This window comes from Nicotiana tabacum, chromosome 20 (assembly GCF_000715075.1).
Source record: "Nicotiana tabacum cultivar K326 chromosome 20, ASM71507v2, whole genome shotgun sequence".
NCBI classification, from domain to species: domain Eukaryota; kingdom Viridiplantae; phylum Streptophyta; class Magnoliopsida; order Solanales; family Solanaceae; genus Nicotiana; species Nicotiana tabacum.
Genome location: NC_134099.1, coordinates 33,567,169 through 33,588,465, shown reverse-complemented (window position 1 = coordinate 33,588,465; position 21,297 = coordinate 33,567,169). Strand labels below are relative to the sequence as shown.

General features: G+C 40.4%; 1 protein-coding gene across 1 annotated transcript; it reads left to right on the top strand.

Moving 5' to 3' along the window:
* Positions 1-133: 133 nt before the first annotated feature.
* Positions 134-3,929, top strand: LOC142174329 (uncharacterized). The gene is made up of 7 exons (XM_075240108.1): positions 134-426; positions 607-1,537; positions 1,694-1,813; positions 2,332-2,475; positions 2,581-3,178; positions 3,304-3,368; positions 3,498-3,929. The coding sequence occupies exons 1-7, from the start codon at positions 134-136 to the stop codon at positions 3,927-3,929; spliced, it is 2,583 nt and encodes an 860-aa protein (XP_075096209.1).
* Positions 3,930-21,297: the final 17,368 nt, after the last annotated feature.

Genomic DNA, 21,297 nt, shown 5'->3' with positions numbered 1-21,297 from the left:
AAAAGAGTCCAATTACTTCCGCAAAGTTCTGAAAAATCCACAGTTCTTGAAAGATCTACTGAAACTGTAAAGAAGGCAGAAGCAAATTCTATATCAACTTGAGTAGCTGAACAAACAATTCAATCATTGAAGCATGACAATCAATGATGCAGAAAATCTGGAAAATGGAACTGGAGTACCTGTGATTCAAGTTGATGCGAGTACAACACAACCTGCACCAGGAAGCACACCAGTGATGGATCATAACCACCCCTTGTATCTGCATGCAACAGATGTAAGTGGCATTTCACTCATCTCTTTACAGTTAACTGGAGCAGAAAATTATTCTCTATGGAGCAAATACATGAGAATAGCTTTACTAGGAAGAAACAAGCTGGGATTTGTTGATGGTTCTTGGAAGAAAGAAAACTTTAGGGAGGAATTATGGTACTAGTGGGAAAGGTGTAATGCCATAGTTCAATCTTGGATAATGACTATTGTTTCTTGCAATCTATTGGAGGGAATGGTGTATGCTGATAGTGCTCAAGATGTGTGGGAAGATCTTAAAGAAAGATTCAATAAGGTGGATGGGTCTAGATCCTTTAGTTTATATTAAGAAATTGTTAGGCTAACTCAAGGAACAGCTTCTGTAGCAACATATTTCACTAAGCTTAAAGAACTATGGGTTGAACTAGAAGCATTAGGGCCACTACCTGAATGCAAATGTGATAAATCAAGAGAGTTTGTTCTTTATCTCCAACGACAGAAATTGTATCAATTTTTAATGGGACTAAATGATAACTACCTACAGGCTAGAAGTCAAATTCTTCTGATGATACCATTGTCATCAGTAAATCAAGCATATGCTATGATAGTAAGTGATGAAGCTCAAAAGGCTATGGGGGCAGCCTCCAACTCAGTTGGTTTGTTGGGTACTATGCCTAATCTTGATCCTACTACTATGTATTCCAAAACTGGATATCAAAATCAGAGGTTTAGAAAAACCAGTAATCTTTACTGTGACCATTGCAAAATGAGGAATTATACCAAAGAAAATTGTTATAAGCTGAAAGGGTACCTTCAAGATTCTAGGTTCAAAAGGAAAGAGGGATCTGGTGGATCATCTGCAGCTTACAATGTGCTCTCACAAGAAGAAAATGATCAAATGACACAACTGGATAACCAAGGAAACAATAAAGTAAGCAGGATACATTACACAGATACACCTTCACAAGTGACACAAGTTCCAGGACAAATAACTCAAACAAGAGTGTGTGCTTTCACTCATTCTCAGTATGATCAGATTGTTCAAATGCTGAATCAAAGTCATCAACAAAGTACCAATTCACGCACTGGCTCTTCAGCCAATGTAGCAGGTATAGAACCATGTATTTGCAGTAGTAAAGTCATGTTAATATCCAAAATTCTTAAAGATCGGATCATTGACACTGGTGCAACAAACCACATGGTGTCTGATATAAACGTGTTAGACAGAGCCTCTTTGCTAAAAAGTACAAATGGAAAAAATGTGCAGCTACCAAATGGTGAAGTATCAAAAGTAACTCACATTGGCTCAAGTAAAATTTCTGATAATAGTACTCTAACTAATATCTTTCTGTTACCTCAGTTTAAATATAATCTTATGTTAGTATCACAGGCTACAAAATAGTTGAATTGTGTAGGTGCTTTCTATCCTAACTTCTGTGTTTTTCAGTATCTTTACAATAGCAAGGTGAAGGAGATTGGTAAAGAGGATGATGGATTATATCTGCTATCAAACAAGTCTACTGGAAAACTTGGAGGAACAGGATTAAATGCTCATGAAGTTACTGTTGTTAGTATAGAAGAAATAAAACTATGGCATATGAGATTCGGTCATGTAGTTAGTACTACTTTGAATAAGATTTTTGCCTGCTAGTAGTCAGGTTATAACAGAAACTATTGACAAGTGTAGCATATGTCCATGTGCAAAACAATGTAGACTTCCTTTTCCTACTAGTTTAAGTAGAAGCAGTGCTAAGTTTGATCTTATTCACATGGATGTATAGGGACCTTACAAAGTTCAAGCATTGATGGAAATAAATACTTTCTAACCATAGTAGATGATTACACTATACCCCAACAAAATGGCATAGCAGAAAGGAAACACAGACATATCCTAGAAATAACAAGAGCAATTAGATTTCAAGCAAATATTCCTCTGAAATTCTGGGGACACTGTGTACAAACAGTTGTATATCTTATTAATAGACTACCATCATCTGTGATAAAATGTCTCCCTATGAAAAAATGTATCATAGCAAACCTCATGTTAAATATTTAAGAGTGATGGGATGTCTTTGCTATGCAAAGAATATTGCTGAAATTGATAAGCTTCAACCTAGAACAAGAACAAGTGTTCTAATGGGATACTCAGAAGTACAAAAGGGCTACATACTGTATGATATTACTAACAAGTGCTTCTTTGTAAACAGAGATGTTAGTTTCAGAGAAGATGTATTTCCGTTTAAATGGAATACTACTGAGAGTCCTATATTTAACAATATTATAACAGAAGAGTCTCAAGTAGATGAACAACACACACAAATGTTGGAACAATAGACCTCTAGCAGCTATCAAGAGTCAAGTAGAAATCAACAGCTACAAACTCCTATAGCAGTACCTCTAGCTGAAATTACTACAGAAATACAGTCCACATTACAGTCACAGATCAGTGCATACATACAACCTATGCCACAAATCACAAGGGCACCAATAGTTCAACAACTGTCATCTCAGCCTGTGTCAAAGCAAAAACCAAAAGTGGAACTTACTAGAAAGTCTACAAGAACTTATAGGCCACCAATATGGAAAAAAAATTTCATATCACTCAGCTTACATAACAAAGCTAATTATCCAATTTCTAACTATATTTCTTATAATAACATCTCACCAAAGTATACTGCTTTCCTTGCAGCTTTTTCATCAGTCACAGAACCTCAGTCATATACTGAGGCAGCTCAGGATCCATCATGGATTGAAGCTATGCAAGCAGAAATTAAAGCTCTACAAGAAAATAATACATGGGAGATAGTAAACTTACCAGAAGGTAAGAAACCAATTAGATGCAAATGGATATACAAAGTCAAATACAAGGCAACAGGTGAAGTAGAAAAAGTTAAGGCAAGACTAGTAGCAAAAAACTACAGTCAACAAGAAGGTATAGACTACCAAAAGACATTCTCTCATGTAGTAAAAATGGTGACACTAAGGTCAGTTCTATCTATAGCAGCTGCAAGAAGTTGGCACATACATCAAATGGATGTATATAATGCATTTCTACAGGAGATCTTACTGATGAGATCTATATGACACTACCACAGGGATTTCAGAGTCAGGGGGAGACTAAAGTATGTAGACTCATAAAATCCCTATATGGACTAAAGTAGGCACCAAGACAATGGAATGCTAAATTAACAGAAGCCTTGTTAAGGTTCCAGTTTGTTCAAAGAAAATTTGATCATTCTATGTTCATTAAGAGAACAGACAGAGGCACTACAGTGGTGCTCATTTATGTTGATGATATGCTGATAACAGGTGATAGTTTAGAACTCATACAAGATACCAAAGTTGCATTACAGAAAGCCTTCAAGATAAAGGACTTGGGTGAATTAAAGTACTTTCTAGGGATTGAATTTGCAAGGTCAGAAAAGGGAATCTTAATGCATCAAAGAAAATATGCATTAGCACTAATATCTAAACTTGGTCTTTTAGCTGCAAAACCAATAGGAACACCTATGGACAGTGATTCAAAACTCACAACCAAGGAATATGATGAACATTTATCACTTGTCTCAATTACTAAGGATGAAGTCATATCTGGCATAGGTTCCTATCAAAGGCTTATTGGAAAGTTGTTATATCTCACAGTCACAAGGCCTGACATAGCTTTCAGCGTACAGAATCTATGATAATTTCTACAACAACCAAAAAGATCTCATATGGAAGCAGCCCATAGAATAGTTAAGTATATCAAAAATGAGCATGGTCTAGGAGTACTCTTATCCAATAAGCCACAAGATAACATCACAGCATTTTGTGATGCTGACTGGTCAGCATGTCCACAAATAAGAAAGTCAGTCACTGGTTTCTTAGTAAAAATTGGAGATTCAACTGTGTCTTGGAAATCAAAGAAACAAACTACAATTTCAAGGAGTTTTGCTGAATCTGAATATAGAAGCATGGCTTCAACAGTAGCAGAATTGACATGGATAGTAGGAATGCTCAAAGAAATTGGCTTCAAAGTTGAACTTCCTGTAACCATCTACAGTGACAACAAAGCTGCAATTCAAATTACAGTTAATCCAGTTTTCCATGAAAGAACAAAATACATTGAGATAGATTGCCACTTCATAAGAGAAAATATACAGCAAGGTCTTGTGAAGATAGAATACATTGGTACTACTGAACAATCAGCTGACATACTTACCAAAGAGTTAAACAAAGCTCCGCACATGTATCTAAGGTCCAAGCTAGGATTGCTCAACATCTTTACACCACCTAGATTGAGGGGGAGTATTGAGTATGATGGAAGAAATAAGAAGTAGAGATAGCTAAAATCTAACTCAGTTCATAAACTTCAAGAAGTTAGTTAAGTTAGTTAAAGTTTGTTAGAGTTAGTTAAGTTAGTAAAATCTGTTAAAGTGTTAGTTAAGATAGATTCTTTTCATAACTGTAATCTAGAGCTGCAATATCATGGATATGCACTCTATATATATACATACAAATTAATCATAATAAAGAGATAACAATTCTAGCCTAATTGATTACATTTCTCTGTTCTCCCTTCCTCTTCGTTCCTTCTTCTTCTTATTCTTCTTCTTCTTCTTCTGTCTAATATGTTCTTGATCTTCATTCATTCTCTATAATTTGCTCTACATCTGAATTACTACAAACTCATGTCACACCTCCCTTTTTTACTCTACACCCCCGGAAGAGGGTGTAAATAAAGGAGTTTTTCCAATTAAAGCACAATCGAAACGAGATTTATTATTAAGAAATTCAGAGTCGCCACTTGGGAGATTTATGGTGTCCCAAGTCACCGGTTGAATCCCGAATCGAGGAGAATATGACTCTGTTTAACAGTCCACGAACCAGAAATCCGAGTAAGGAATTCTGTTAATCCGGGAGAAGGTGTTAAATATTCCCGAGTTTCGTGGTTCTAGCACAGTCGCTCAATTGTCATAATCGGCTTAATTATCTGGTTTTAAACAATGATGAACCTATGTGCAAATTTTAACCTTTAACCGCTTTTAATTGATTTTTAAGAAGATTGAACGTCGTTTAAAACGTGCCTTTGGATTGCGCCACATGAAATGCACCCGCAGTCCGGAGCACATCTTATTCAACATTTTAGGATTTGTATTCGGGTCACATGAAATGCGCACCCAAGTTTAGGAATATAATATTATTAAAATACGCGCCTAAAGCAACTACGCATTTGGAATTTTATTTGGTGTAGCACACCTCGACTCCGTTTTAAAAGGGAATTTAAATTAACTCTAGAGGGCATGACTAATTAATTAAAGACCCAACCCAATTGTAGCGATTGGGCGATTGGGCCAGTTATTAAAGCCGATTGGGCCCATTAGCGTCCACAGCAAGACAGTATCCATGCAACAGGGCCTGCCCGGTACTATTTCCAAATGTTCTGAAGTTCTGGGCCCAAATTGAGCCCAAATCTAATAAATTGATGGTAACACTGTATCCTTCATAAAATCCTTGAATCCGAACCAAATGTTGACTACCTTAAGCACATACACATCACATTTGAATACCACATACATTCTACACTGAAAATAAGATTCCCAACATGATAGCAAAACCCTCGCGCCAATTATTCATCATTTAATAACAGAAACTCGGAGATCTGAACTCATACTAAATTCTAACTTCATATCAACACGTTAAACAAGACTACATGACTTAAAATTTTCTAAAAGAAAACCAAATGTAAAGATCAGTCAGATTTTAGTCCCAGATTGACATGATTTCAAGAAAATAAACCTATTAACATGGATTTGAACCGGACTTGAGAGGAAAAGCTCATGCTTACGGACTTTTATTAAAGAAGAAAACCTAGTAAAAGCCAAATACTGACTATTGGCCTGGAAATGAATCAATTACACTTCAATGAGATGAAGTAATACACGACTTTAATTAGCACGCTACAACCACTGAGATGCATTCCAATTGAAAGTTGCTAGCCATTCCAATTATGCTTGACATTTAGCAGACTTAGGCAGAAATCAAAACCAAGCAAACACTGATTTCAACAAAGCCAAAACAGGTATGACCCCTTTTGTTGCAGTACTCTAAAAGGTTCATTCCAGACTTAAATTCATATCGGTTAATTGGCTAAAGATCATGATTCAGCCATTATTACAAATCAAAACTGAAACAGAAAATATCAAACGTAACAAAGAAACTAAGCTAATTGTAAAGTCTAGTAATTTTCAGGAATATAGGAAACAATATTTGATAAACATAAATTGCAACTTAATCAAATAAACTCATGTTCTTCCATTTCACATGCCAAAGGGCTGAGTAATACCTGGTCACAATAGCAAAAACCAACAAGAAAAGTGAGTTGGGATTATACCGAAACAACAGCAGTGGTAAGCTCAGAAATGACCAATAAACCAGCCTTGAACCCAACTTTAAACCAGCAGAAATAACCACTGATACCCAGCAATCAAAAAAACAGCCAAAATTTGAACCAAACTTTTGAAAACCAACCAAGCTCAAACCATTTTAGCCCTCGATTGTTCAGAGATCGTTTCAGAAGTGAGAGCCTCAAGAATTACAGAAAAACTTTCAATGGAACAGTGATTTTTGTTTTTTCCAGTTGTTCTGATTTCCCCTGTATTTTCAACCTTTTTGGTCTCTCTAAGGTGTAAAAAAAACTGTCTGTTGAATGAGAAGAAGGCTTCCTTTATAAGGCCGAGGGTCTGCTGTGTGCCTTCCAAGGCAAGGCAGTCAGATTTTTCCAAAATACCCTCATAGGGCATCTTTTTAAAATTGATTTTTGGACAACTGTCCATTTCCTTTAGATATTTTCAATTCACAGCCTGTTTTCCCTAACCATTTTGGGCAGCTGTCCATTTAGGAAGCTTCCCATCAGTTATTAAAGATTCTTCAAGTTAAAACAATCTCCAAAATTACCCCCTAAAGTTCCCCATTATTCACTTACCCCCCTTAAATTCTGAATGCTCACCATCACAATAATAGTAAACAAACGAGCTGACACTTTCAAACAAATTGAAATTCAAAACAACTATTGAAATTATGAAGACTAGCTTGAATATCCTTCACACATAAACATGAATTCAGAAAATGTTCTTGAAACAAGAATTAATGCGTACGATGAACTATACTTGACAAATCTCAATGCTTCAGTTCCAAAATTAATTCACAAATATAGTGAAACCTAGCGAAAAGAAGAAAATCTCATGAATTGAAACCAAATTAAACTCAAACCTTACGAAGCCGATTGTCATTGACAATTAAGCAAACAAGCTAACTAACGAACTTACAACCAGAACATAATGCAATTAAGCAAGAAACGAAATTCCGAAGGACGAAAACTGGAAAAACAAACAACCAGGCAAACAAACAGAAAAGATCAAAAGGAAACCAATCGACGCAAAGGAAATTATCCCAAACCTGCTTCGGCAAGAACTGCATGAACTCGAACAACCTTGAAGAAGAAAGTGAACCTTTGACGGTCATTAATCGGTTGTCCTTAACAAAAGACAAACGATTAATGACGGTTTTGGGTTCACTTAACCTTGCTAATCCAGAAAGGAACTCAGGGAGAGACTTGGCTACCCGGACCTCTGCTCTACCACTGGCGGACCATTTTGAAATGAAACAAATACGTATTTGAGGCAGGAAGGAGATGAGGGGTTGCATGGTGTGATTCTGGGTGGATCTGGGAATATTTAGGGTTTCAGATGCTAACCTCAGATCTGAGATTCAAGGCGATGGAGGGGGATTTGAGAGGAACTTTTTAGAGATTTGGGATGGGAAGGTGGAAGGGAGTTCATGGTGTTAATTTGGTGGCGAGTGGACGCCAGCGTCGCCACCGGACGGTGGGGAATTCTGGGGCGGCTATTAGGGTTTGGGGGCAGGTTTCTGAAGTCGGGGGTGTTGGGACGATGAAATGAGGGGGGGTGCGTTCGGACATATATATACTTCCCAAGCTTTAGTTCCGAGCCGTTCGATCAAGTGGAGATCAACGGCTCAGATCAACGCTGATCGAAACGACGTCGTTTCGTTTGAGGGGGGATCCGGACCGGGTCAGGCGTGGGTTGGGCCGGGTATTGGGTGGCTTCATTTGGGCTGGGACGGTTGGACCGGATTTGAGCCCACATTTGAACCTTCTTTACTTCCTTCCTTTTTCCAATTCATTTTTTCTTTCTTTTTCTTTTAAACAAAAATCTTTTTCTTTTCCAAAATTGAAATTTAAAACTTAAATTGAGTCCTAAACCAAATTATCCTACCATATTAAATTAATTAACCCTAATAATTGTTACTATCAATAATTAAAAATCAAATTAAAGGGAAAACTACCAAAATTTGACATTAAAATTAAAAGTGCAAAATAAACTATTTTTGTGATTTTTTCTATTTTATAAAATAATTGATTTGTTTATTAATCCTAAAAATGTAAATTTAAATCCTAAATGCAAACTGCAAAATATTTTTTGTATTTTATCATCAATTAAAATACACAAACAAAATGCAAACAATCGCCACAAAATTCGACAAAATTGCAAACACTGACAAAAATTATTTTGTTTTGAATTTGTCGGAATAATACATATAGGACAAAAATCACGTGCTCACAGCTGTCCCTCTTTGCCTGAAAACATAAGGAGTTTTCGTGCAAAGATAAGTGAGCGGATACGAGCGATTTTTGCCCGTTTGAATACTCCATGGGAAGCATTTTTGAAAGATTTGACCGCACCCTGCTTCTGAGGTTGCCTACATATCCTTGGCTATAAAGGAATCAGGTCAGTGTAGTTCGGGTAGTTTGGGTAGCTGGGACTACCATGAAGCTGGGATTTTACTGCTGCTACTGCTTGCTGAACCTCCTTATTACACCATGTCAAAATAAAACAAGAAGCTAGTCTAGACTATGATCTATGGATTACAAAAATCCTATCTATATCTTCAAACTTGATCTTGTGCTTCTTGTTGCCTTGTTGTTCTCCATTCTTTCGGAGACATCCGTTTGTTGCCACCTTGAATTGTAAACTGAGGTGTTTTCCCCTTCTTCAGGTGGGTGCCTAACTGCTGAACTTGATATGTATTCTCTGCTCTCCAGGCGGGCTCCTGACTTCAAAACGTGAATGTATCCCCATGCTATCCAAGCGGGCTCCTGATTGCTGATTTGAAATGTATTCCCTGCTCTTCAGACGGGCTCCTGACTTCAACATAAACAAAGCAAAGATTCTGAAGGCTCAAACTTAAGTTGTACTCCCTTGTTCTCCAGGCGGGCTCCTGACTGATGCATTTGAAAGTATTCCCTGCTCTTCAGGCGGGCTCCTGACTTCAACTTAACATGTATTCCCTGCTCTCCAGGCGGGCTCCTCACTTCAAAATAAACAAAGCAAAGAATTTGAAGGCTAAACTTAAATAATACTCCCTTGTTCTCCAGGCGGGCTCCTGACTGCTGCGCTTGAAAGTATTCTCTACTCTCCAGGCGGGCTCCTGACTTCACTTGAAAGGCTTCTCCCTATTCTCCAAGCGAGTACCTGATTTCAACAAAAAATAGACCAAACAGAGAAAATTTGTTGCCCCAGTTTGATAAATGGGCACATATGTGAGTGTTAAACTGAATCATATTATCAAATACTGGTAAGAATTTGAAATCTAGGTCCCATTATTCAGGGGGGTCCTGACAACTCTCAACTAACGACAATTTTAAATCTAAGTTATATCTTCTCCATGTGTGACTTCTGCTAAATCTTGCTATCTAAGAAGATCTTTAAACTACTCCCCATTATCCAGGAGGGTCCTGAAAATCAAAAGTCCAATTTTATCTTAAGAGTGACAACTTTTATGGCTGAATTATACTACCCTACAGCAGACTTTACACTAAATGTTGTTATCTAATCGAAATCTTAAAGCTAAGTCCCATTACCCAAGAGGGTCCTGAAAAACTCCTAATTGAATTTTATCTCGAACATGCAATCTTCTACGCCAACTTATATTCCTCTGGGATGCATTTATGCTAGATTATACTATTTTTGAACATTTAAACTAGGTCCCATTTTCCAGGAGGGTCCTAAAAATCAAAAATCAAACCTGTTTGGTGACTGCTTTTCTCCACGGATAGTTTCTCCGAATCCAACAAATTTTCTGCCCCTGCTTCAATCAAAGAAAATTTTGTTAGTTTAAAGTGGTGGTTAGCTGATGGTATTCTTGCTGAAGATCTTTTTGCTGCAACGTTTGTTCTGACTGGCTTTTCGAACTGGCCCTGAACCGCTTTGACTTTCTGACTGACTTCCAAACCCCATGACTTTTGACGAGTCGAGTGTTCTATACCCCCGCTGTTGTTTTACCTCTGACCCCTTTATCTGAAATTTTGCGTCTCCCATGACATTACCAAACCATTCCATCGATGAAGTTTCCGGTGATTCCTTGTATTCCCCTCTTTCGTCGTGTTATCCTTAGTATGCTTTGACCACTCCGTGCTTTGCAATTTTGGAAGTTGGTAGTGAGCTTTGAAATCCTTTTCACTAGATTTGAACAAGACTAACATTGAAACATCTTTAGATAAATACCCAAAAGAAAATGAAATGCAATGACTTCACGGATTAAGGATAAGAAGAATCCAAAACCAGATGACTGCTACCGAAGGAGAAGGAAAAAGAAACTTATCTGGGTGGAATAGCTGGTACCAATGATCATGACATGCATTTCGAATTAATCGGCCCAATCTGTCCAACCAAATCAACTTTCAGTTGCCCTACTTGGTTGCCCCAGAATTTCCATGACTTGATTACTTTACCAAAAGCTCGGCCTTGTTCATCCTGTGGTGCCTTGAAAGGTTTTCACCAATAAGACTCTTTCATTCGTTCATCTTTCGACTCACTTTCGCCTTACGGTGCCCGTGAGGGTTTTCACCGATAAGACTCGCTCATTTTTATTTTTATCAACTCCCGTCGCCTTACGGTACCCGCGAGGGTTTTCACCAATAAGATTCTCTCATTTTGATTTCTCTCAACTTCCATCGCCTTACGGTGCCTGTGAAGGTTTTCACCAATAAGACTCTCTCATTTTATTTTTTTTACTTGAACCAGAGTGTTGCCCCTGACATGAATTACCTTTACCTGCTTGACTTGACATTTCTCAAAGACTGATCAGAAGGTCTTTCTTTGGACCGTAATGTAGGCTTTTGGATAGGGCTAAAAAAGAAAGGGTATAAAAAGGCTCAAAACAATTCAAATAGGTTAGACTTACAACTTTCGGAATCAGGTTTCTTACAACATCCACAACTTCTGCCCCAGTTCCTTGCTTGGGGACTTTTGGACTTTTGTTTGATGAGACCGAACCGTGAGGCTGCCTACGTATCCTTAAAAGGAATCAGGTCGAACGTAGTTCATGTCATAGAAATTACTTTGTTGTTGTGATTTTTCTTTTCTTTCTTTCTTTTCTTTCTCTCTTTTTCTTCTGTTGTTCTTCTCTTTTTTCTCCTTTTTTTCTTTTTGTTTTTCTCTTTTCTTTTCTTTTCTTTCTCTTTCTTCTCTCTGTTCATTTTTATTTTCCCTTTTCCTTTCTTGTTCATTCTTTCTTTTTCTTTTCACTTACTTATCCTTCGCACTTGCGTTTCTGAATTGTGTCGTTGATCCCGAAAGGGGGGTATGAAAGAAAATAAATAAGGCTCAAAAGGGGGTAACAAAGGATAAAGTGTGTAGATAGCAGAACAAAATGCCTTCATCATTTCAATCTTCAAAATATGCCAAATACAAACAAGTACAATCAAAGGAAGAAATCATACATAGTATCTTTTGACTGCATCGGAATTGATAGCCATTTCTACACATTTCCCTTCTACATCTGTCAAATACAATGTGCCATTGGACAATACTCTGGATATAACAAATGGCCCCTGCCAGTTTGGGGCGAATTTTCCTTTTGCTTCAGCCTGATGAGGCAAAATACGTCTCAACACTAACTGACCCACTTCGAACTTCCGTGGACGTACCTTCTTGTTATATGCTCTCGCCATTCTCTGTTGGTACAATTGGCCGTGACATACTGCTGCCAATCTCTTTTCATCAATCAGACTTAATTGCTCCAAGCGGGTTTTGACCCATTCAACGTTATCAATTTCTGCCTCAGCAACAATCCGAAGGGATGAGATTTCAATTTCTACGGGTATTACTGCCTCCGTGCCATACACCAACAAATAAGAGTGGCCCCTACTGAAGTGCGGACAGTGTCTAGAACCTTCCACCATTTTTCGAAGTATCTTCTTTATATTCTTATTGGCTGCCTCGACTGCTCCATTCGCTTTAGGGCGATATGGGGTGGAATTGCGATGTATAATCTTAAACTGCTGACATGTCTCTATCATCAGATGACTGTTGAGATTAGCGCCATTGTCCGTGATGATTACCTTCGGAATCCCAAACCGACAGATGATATTTGAATGCACAAAGTCGACCACTGCTTTCTTGGTCACAGATTTGAACGTTTTCGCTTCAACCCACTTAGTGAAATAATCAATGGCTACCAGAATAAACCTGTGTCCGTTCGATGCTGCTGGCTCGATTGGCCCAATGACATCCATGCCCCAAGCAACAAAAGGCCAAGGTGCAGACATTGTATGTAATTCAGATGGTAGAGAATGAATCAAATCTCCATGCACTTGGCACTGATGACATTTACGCACAAAACTGATGCAATCCCGCTCCATAATGAGCCAGTAATAACCTGCTCGGAGAATCTTCTTTGCTAGAACGTACCCACTCATATGCGGTCCACAAACTCCGGAGTGTACCTCAGTCATGATTGTTGTGGCCTGTCTTGCATCTATGCATCTTAGCAATCCCAGATTTGGAGTTCTTTTGTACAATACCCCTCCACTGAAGAAAAATCCACTCGCCAATCGTCGAATTGTTCTTTTCTGATCATCAGTGGCCTATACCAGATATCCCCCATCATAATGTATTCTTTGATATCATGGAACTATGGCTCCCCATCCAGTTCTTCTTCCGCCATATTACAGTAAGCATGCTGATCACGGACCTGAATCTGCAAAGGGTCCACATAAGCCTTATCTGGATGATGTAACATTGACACCAGAGTAGCCAAAGCATCAGCGACTTCATTATGGAACCTTGGTATATGCTTGAATTCTATCGACTGAAACCGTTGAAAAAGATCATGCAAATATTGTCTGTACGGTATGAGTTTCAAATCCCGTGTTTCCCATTCTCCCTGAATTTTGTGCACCAGGAGGTCCGAGTCACCCAAGACTAAGACTTCCTGGACACCCATATCCACAGCTAACCTCAAACCCAGAATACATGCCTCGTACTTAGCCATGTTGTTGGTACAGTAAAAACGAAGCTGAGCCGTAACAGGGCAGTACTGCCCTGTTTCAGAAATAAGTACTGCTCCTATCCCCTCGCCCTTCATGTTTGCGGTCCCATTAAAGAAAAGTTTCCACCTCGGTTTCTCGACTTGTTTCAGCTCATCAATGTGCATCACCTCTTCATCAGGGAAATAAGTTTTCAAAGGTTCATAATCTTCATCAACAGGGTTCTCGACCAAATGGTCTGCCAAGACCTGTGCTTTCATTGCAGTTCGAGTCACGTAGATAATGTCAAACTCTATGAGCAGGATCTGCCACTTTGCAAGCCTCCCGGTGGGCATAGGCTTCTGGAAGATATACTTCAATGGATCCAAGAGAGATATGAGGTAAGTAGTATAAGATGACAAATAATGTTTCAGCTTCTGTGCCACCCAAGTTAGGGCGCGACATGTACTCTCAAGTAGAGTATACTTAACCTCGTACGGCGTGAATTTCTTGCTGAGGTAATAAATGGCCTGCTCCTTCTTGCCAGTGATATCATGTTGACTCAATACACAACCGAATGAATTGTCCAATACCGTCAAATATAGAATCAAAGGTCGCCCTGGTTCTGGCGGGACCAATACGGGCGGATTTGACAAATACCCCTTTATCTTATCAAATGCCTCCTGACATTCATCTATCCACTTGACCGCAGCATCTTTCTTTAACAACTTGAAAATAGGCTCACAAGTTGTCGTGAGATGAGCGATGAACCTGCTGATATAATTCGATCTCCCCAACAAACTCATCACCTCGGTCTTGTTCTTCGGAGCTGGCAATTCCTGGATGGCCTTGATTTTTGATGGGTCCAATTCAATACCCTGGCGGCTAACTACGAACCCCAACAACTTTCCAGACGGCACCCCAAAAGCGCACTTTGCCGGGTTAAGCTTAAGATTGTATCTGCGAAGCCTTTGGAAGAACTTCCTCAGATCTCTGACATGGTCAGACTGCTTTCTAGACTTTACGATCACATCATCCACGTACACCTCGATTTCCCGGTGTATCATATCATGGAATATTGTTGTCATTGCCCTCATGTAGGTCGCCCCAGCATTTTTCAAACCAAATGGCATGACCCGATAACAGTACGTTTCCTATCAATCAAGATATGGATGTTTGGCAGGGGAAAATTATCATTCGGACTTGCTTTGTTGAGATCCCGGTAATCAACGCACACCCTGGTCTTGCCATCCTTCTTTGGCACAGGCACAATATTGGCTAACCAGGTGGGATACCGGGTGACCCGAATGACTTTGGCATCGAACTGCTTGGTGACCTCTTCCTTGATTTTTACACTCATATCCGTCTTGAATTTTCTCAGTTTCTGCTTGACAGGAGGGAATGCCGGGTTCGTAGGCAATTTGTGAACCACTAAATTAGTGCTTAGACTCAGCATGTCATCATAGGACCATGCAAAAACGTCTTTATATTCGAACAATGCTTTAATGATCTCTTCCCTGAGTTGAGGTTCCAGATGGACACTTATTTTAGTTTTACGGACATTTTCTTGGTCCCCCAGATTAACTACTTTTGTGTCATTAAAATTAGGTTTGGGCTTTTCCTCAAAATGACTTAGTTCCTTACTAATTTCTTCATAGGCCTCCTCATCATCAAATTCCAACTCGTCATCATACTCAATTTCTTGTATTATTATTTCAGAGTTGGATTGGCTTTTAAAACTGAGACGAAGATTCCTCATGCATGTCATGTCATTGATATCAGCATAAAAATAACTGTACAAAAGAAGAAAACAAAACAAAAATAAAATTAGAAGAAATGAAGGAAAAGGAACAATTGCATTTCATTGAAGATAAAAATAACAGGGTTTTAACACATCCAACTGGACGGAACATAGTATCTGAATTACAGACCCTGGAATAATCCAGACAACTAAAAGAAAATCAAAACTCACTACTAATACTCCCTCCGGGTAGGAAGAGGAGTAGCTTCCCAGTTGTTGACTTTTGCACGTGGTCCCACAAATTGCATATCTGCCTTGCTGGACCCTTCCCCAACCTGAACCATATTGATCTTGGAGAATAACCTTTCGAACCCCTTCTCCAAATCTCCATTGGCTCCAATCAGTGGTCCAGGGACCCTTGACAACAGTTGCTTTCTGGTACCCGGCCTGATGAATGACCTAGACAGACGCGGGATTGGCTTTGGCAATGCCCATGCTTTCTTCTTCATTTTCCTAGCTCTTCTCACATCTGCAACGGTGGGTTTGAACCTAAGACCAAAAGTATCCAGATTCTTTGGAAGAGAAGCTGGTCGCACAATACCTTGCAGAGATGCACCTAAACCCTTGCCCGGTACGAAACCATTTTTCAACATTTCAACAGCTACCATAACTGATGCCGCAGCCATCTTTGGAGTTGGAACGCACTTTCCTTCCAGAATTTTCTCTACCGATACTATGTCGGAAACTTGATAAACCCATGGTTCCTTGCCATCGTCAACCTCTATTAACAGAACAATGGCACCATTAGGCACACACAAACTATCTTCGCCATGTACAATAATTTCCTGTCGATCCCATTCAAACTTTACCATTTGATGCAGAGTAGACGGGACTACTTTGGCAGCATGGATCCAGGGTCGTCCCAACAACAGATTGTACGAAACAGCCACATTGAGCACCTAGAATTCCATAGTAAATTCAACTGGCCCTATTGTGAGCTCAAGCACTATGTCCCCGACTGAATCCTTCCCTCCACCGTCGAATCCCCGAACGCAAATATTGTTCTTATGAATTCTTTCATCCTCCACTTGTAGCTTGTTCAATGTGGAGAGAGGACAGATGTTGCGCTAGATCCGTTGTCAACCAGTACTCGAGTAACCACGGATTCTTCGCATTTCACCGTTAGATAGAGGGCTCTATTGTGCTCGGTACCCTCCACGAGCAACTCATCATCGGAAAAGGTGACTCGGTTTACCTCAAATATCTTGTTAGCTATCTTTTCCAAATGGTTTACTGAGATTTTGTCAGGAACGTGAGCCTCGTTCAAGATCTTCATCAAAGCACGACGGTGTTCGTCTGAATGGATCAATAATGACAAGAGCGAGATCTGAGCTGGTGTCTTCCTTAACTATTCCACAATGAAATATTCTTGCGCTTTCATCTTTCTCAGGAATTTTTCTGCTTCTTCCTCAGTTACTGCTTTCTTCGCCAACACTGGATTATCTTTTGAGGTCTTAGCTTTTCTCAACTCTTCGGGGGCAAAGCATCTCCCCGATCGAGTCAAACCATGAGTCTCGCACACTTCTTCTTTAACCTCTTTCCCCTGGTAGGTTACTGTCATTCGTTCATAGTTCCACGGGACCGCCTTGCTGTTGATCACTGGAAGCTGAGTTACTGGTTTTATAATAACAGGCTCTGTGCGAGCACCCTTCACGATCACAACAGGTTTACTTGTAACCCCTGATACCACCACTTTAGCTTTCTCTGGTTTCCCTGCAACAGTGCTTGAAGACCCTTTCTCGGCTACCGCAACTAGCTTATTGTCTCCCCCTTTCAACTGGACCACTGATTTCCCACTGGTTGACTTTTCCTTTGAACTGGTTTCACTGGAGCGAATCATCATCACCGTCTGTGAGGGTTTCTTATCCTCCCCTCCCTTGTGTATCAACTCAATCATATGGGTCTCATGGTGAGCTGGTAGCGGATTTTGGTTGATATTTGGTGTTTCTGTGGCCTGAACCTCGATCCAATGAGTATCAATGAGCTCTTGTACAACTGTTTTTAGTTTCCATCATTTCTCTGTGTCATGGCCCAGGGCCCCTGAGCAATACTCATAACTCACCGAGCGATCAAGATTTCTGGGAAGAGGATTCGGCATTTTGGCCTCGATCGGATTCAACATACCCAACTGTCTCAGTCTGTGGAATAGGCTGGTATATGATTCTCCCAATGGAGTGAAAATCTTCTGCTTCTGCAACCTTTCATTCTAAAAGGCTTGATTGGGTCGAAAACCTATTCCAGGAGGGTTTTGTAGGCTTTTTGGGGTGGATGGGTATTTTGTGGAGCTTGGTAGGGACTCTGTGGAGCTGGCATACGCCATTGCGCGTAAGCGAGAGGTTGGGTATAGGTTTGTGCATGATAGATAGAAAAATGGGGATCTGGCGGTGGGTAGTAATGTTGTGGTGGGATATATGGAGTGTGGGGGTATGTTTGGGGATAGGGTCGAGGCTGGTTGTAGAATGGTAGAGTGTTCCTGGATCCACCCCAAGTTGCCGACTCAATCGTTGCAACATCCTCTTTCTTCTTCTTTCCAAGCACACCCCTAGTACCGTTTTGAATGGCTTGAGTGGTTGCTTTGATTGCTGAATAACTTATAATCTTATTGGACTTGAGTCCCGCCTCAACCATGCCTCCTATTTTCACAACTTCATTAAAGGACTTGCCCACTGTTGACACCAGGTGACCAAAATAAGTGGGCTCCAAAGCCTGCAAGAAATATTCAACCATCTCGCTCTCTTTCATCAGGGGGTCAACCCTCGCTGCTTGCTCTCTCCAACGGAACCCATATTCTCGGAAGCTCTCACCGGGCTTCTTCTCAATCTTCATCAGAGACAAACGGTCTGGGATGATTTCAAGATTATACTGGAAATGACAGGCGAAGGCTTGGGCCAAATCGTCCCATGTGTACCACCTGCTATGATCTTGTCTAGTGTACCATTCTAGCACTGACCCACTCAAACATTGGCTGAAATATGCCATCAGCAATTCGTCTCTTCCACCTGCTCCTCTCATCTTGCTACAGAATCCTCTTAAGTGTGCTACCGGATCGCCATGCCCATCGTACAGATCAAATGTGGGCATTTTCAACCCTGCTGGCAACTGAACATCTGGGAACAGACACAAATCCTTATAGGCCACACTCACTTGGCCTCCCAACCCCTTCATATCTCGGAACGATTGCTCTAAGCTTTTGACCTTTCTGATCATCTCTTCATGCTCGGGATTGTTGGGCGGTTTCTCGGTCTCTACCGGGATATCAAGATGAGGAGTGTAAGGATATGATTCTGGAACTTTGAAGGTGGGTTCAGGGGGATAGTACTGATTATCGTGAGTTTGGAACAGGGGTTCACTGGAATATCGGTGTAATGTAGCATGTGGAGGTGCCACGAAAACAGGTGTAATCAGTGGAGGAGGGTACGAGACTTGTTTGGGTAGTGGAGCTTGAGAAGTATGGGAAGTGGTGCCTTGACATTGTTGGTAGAGGGGGAAGGCCGGAGATGAATTCACAGTGGGAGGCTCCAGAGGCTGGGCTGACGGTGGGATATAAGTAGGATTGGCGGGATAAATCGGTGGTGGATGCCCTTTCGCCCAAGCTTGGTACATTTCAGCCATCTGTTGTTTCAGCTTATACATTTCTTCCCTCATTGCATTAACGTCCATTTCTTCCACCTTTTTCGACGGGTCGACAATACTTGTTTCCAGTTCCTGGTCGACCATATTCAGCCTGTCTTTCGATCGGGTGTTGTAGGAGCGAGTTGCCAGAAATCCAGTCAACTAACCATCTGCCTGAACTTAATACATCAAACAAACAACCTTGTTAGCGATTAGGCTTTAACAGATTGGTAACCGTACATTGGGCATGAATGCACCTAAACAGTTAACCGTCTCTATTGTGTATTTGATTGGTTGCATGCGTCATCCCGACCTTTCTTTCTTTTAATTGCAAACATCCCCCTTTCTTTTCTTTTCTTGTCCTTTCCTTTCATTCCTGCCTCTGTTCTCTCTTTGTCTTTACTCTCTCTTATGTCTTATTTTCTTTCTCTTTTGTTTTTCCGCTCTTTCTTATTTTTACTCTCTTTTATTTGGTTACGGTTGAATCCTACGGATATTGCCTACGTATCATGACTCCGCATGAATCAGACCAAACGTAGTTCTTGTAGATAAGTGCGAAATAAAACATTTTTGGTATTTTCAGTTTTTATAAAAATAGATGCTTCGATTACAAAGACTCAATACTAACAACTTCCAAAAGACTTACAGACTCTGATGCAAAGACAAACACAGACTCCGAAAATAAGCTATCATACTCCAAAGAAATACAGACTCAAAAACAGAATGAAAATACAAACCCAACACGACTTACAGACTCTGACAGAAAATGAAATACAGACTCAAACGGAAAATCACGAGTACATCAATGCTCCTGGTGCCCGCAGGACATCATTCGGTCTCGCCACGGGCCTATGTGCAAGATCCCTTTGAAGTCGGACCAAGTCGTTCATTATTTTTTTAACAAAGGTCATCACTGCTGCAAAAAATGAAGTGCGAGTCATATTCTCATAGATGTGGCACTTCATAACGATGTAGTCGGCTATGCTTCTAATTCTCTCTCTTAGGACACCCTTTTCTTGTAACAACCGCCCAATCTGCTGGGCCCCGGCCAGCAAAGTTTGCTCAGCTGCATAATTTTGTTCCTGAAGTTGTTGCAAGTCTATTTCTAACTGCGCCAATGTCGTATAACAGTGTTCCCTTTCAACCTTGAAGCCTTTTGCCTGCTTGATCATTTTATTTTCTGTGGCGATGACCCTCTTCTTCAACCCTGCGACCTCATCGTCGCACATTTCTCTCAACTGCTTAACCAGGCGTACCCGTTCATCTGAGTTCTTAGCCAATTGTTTTTGAGCCTTGGCTAGTTCACTTTCTGCTTTGTTCAAATTGAAACTGTAGTCACTCACTTTCTGCCTCAGGTTAGCTACGAGCTTTTCATCTCTGTCACTTCAGACTGGATTTTTCGCCGCTACTTTCAATTTCTGAATTTGAGCTCGAAGGGCTTTATTTTCTTTGGCTAGCCTTTTCTTTTCTCCTTCATCTGCTGCTACTTGCAAGCTATTCTCGAATTGCAGTTCTCTAACTTGCTTATGGTAGCCCTGTACTCGTTTTCTTTGATCAGCCAATCCCATTGTACCTGAGCTCCATCGGTGAATTGCTGGACATGGGGTCTCTTTGCAGGCCTATTAGGCTCATGTGGAACTCAAGATCTTTTACCATACCAAGCAATATAACTAGTCTACACCTCGCCTCTGGATAGGTCTCGTACTCACGTGTTAGGCCCTAAGAATCTGCACTGATGCCAAACCCGACGCACTTTTTCTTCTGGGAAGGCAGTTTTTGGATCTAACTCAATGACTTGCTGACTCAAATCTTCATTGTGTGGGATGGTCTGGTACCGACCCAACTGACGCAAGACTCTGTGCGGAGCATAAGGCTGGATACTCCGCAGACCCATCAACAGCAAAAAAAACACCTCAGCCGACATATAGATTACTTCGTTGACCGAGAGCCATCCGAATGTTCATTCGATCTTATTTGCAGTCAAAGATCTCAAATGAGCATGCCATGCTTCCGTACCATCCGGCAAACTCATAACCCTCTACTCGCTTTTCATGTTTTCCGATGCACTCGAGGCCAATCATACCGCAATTCAAGTATCCGGGACGGTGGCAAAGGTGTTCCTCCATCCATATTTGTAACAGCATATTGCACCCTTCAAAGAACTTTGCTCCTTCTCGACAACGAGTAAGAGCTCGGTAAATTTCTGCCAAGATCAACGGCACTATAATCCCATTTGCCTTCTTCACCATAAAGTCAGCTATCCCTACTAATCTCATCTCTATGTTCCCATCTTTTCTCAAACCAAAATACCCAGGAATGCCACTATGAA

Bases quoted from the DNA above. Each gene is read 5' to 3' on its own strand.
- LOC142174329 (XM_075240108.1), top strand. From the start codon at position 134: ATGACAATCAATGATGCAGAAAATCTGGAAAATGGAACTGGAGTACCT. The intron at 1,814-2,331 runs GTTAGTATAGAA...TGCTATGCAAAG, and splicing joins ATGCTCATGAAGTTACTGTT to AATATTGCTGAAATTGATAA. The intron at 3,179-3,303 runs GTATAGACTACC...GCATTTCTACAG, and splicing joins AAACTACAGTCAACAAGAAG to GAGATCTTACTGATGAGATC.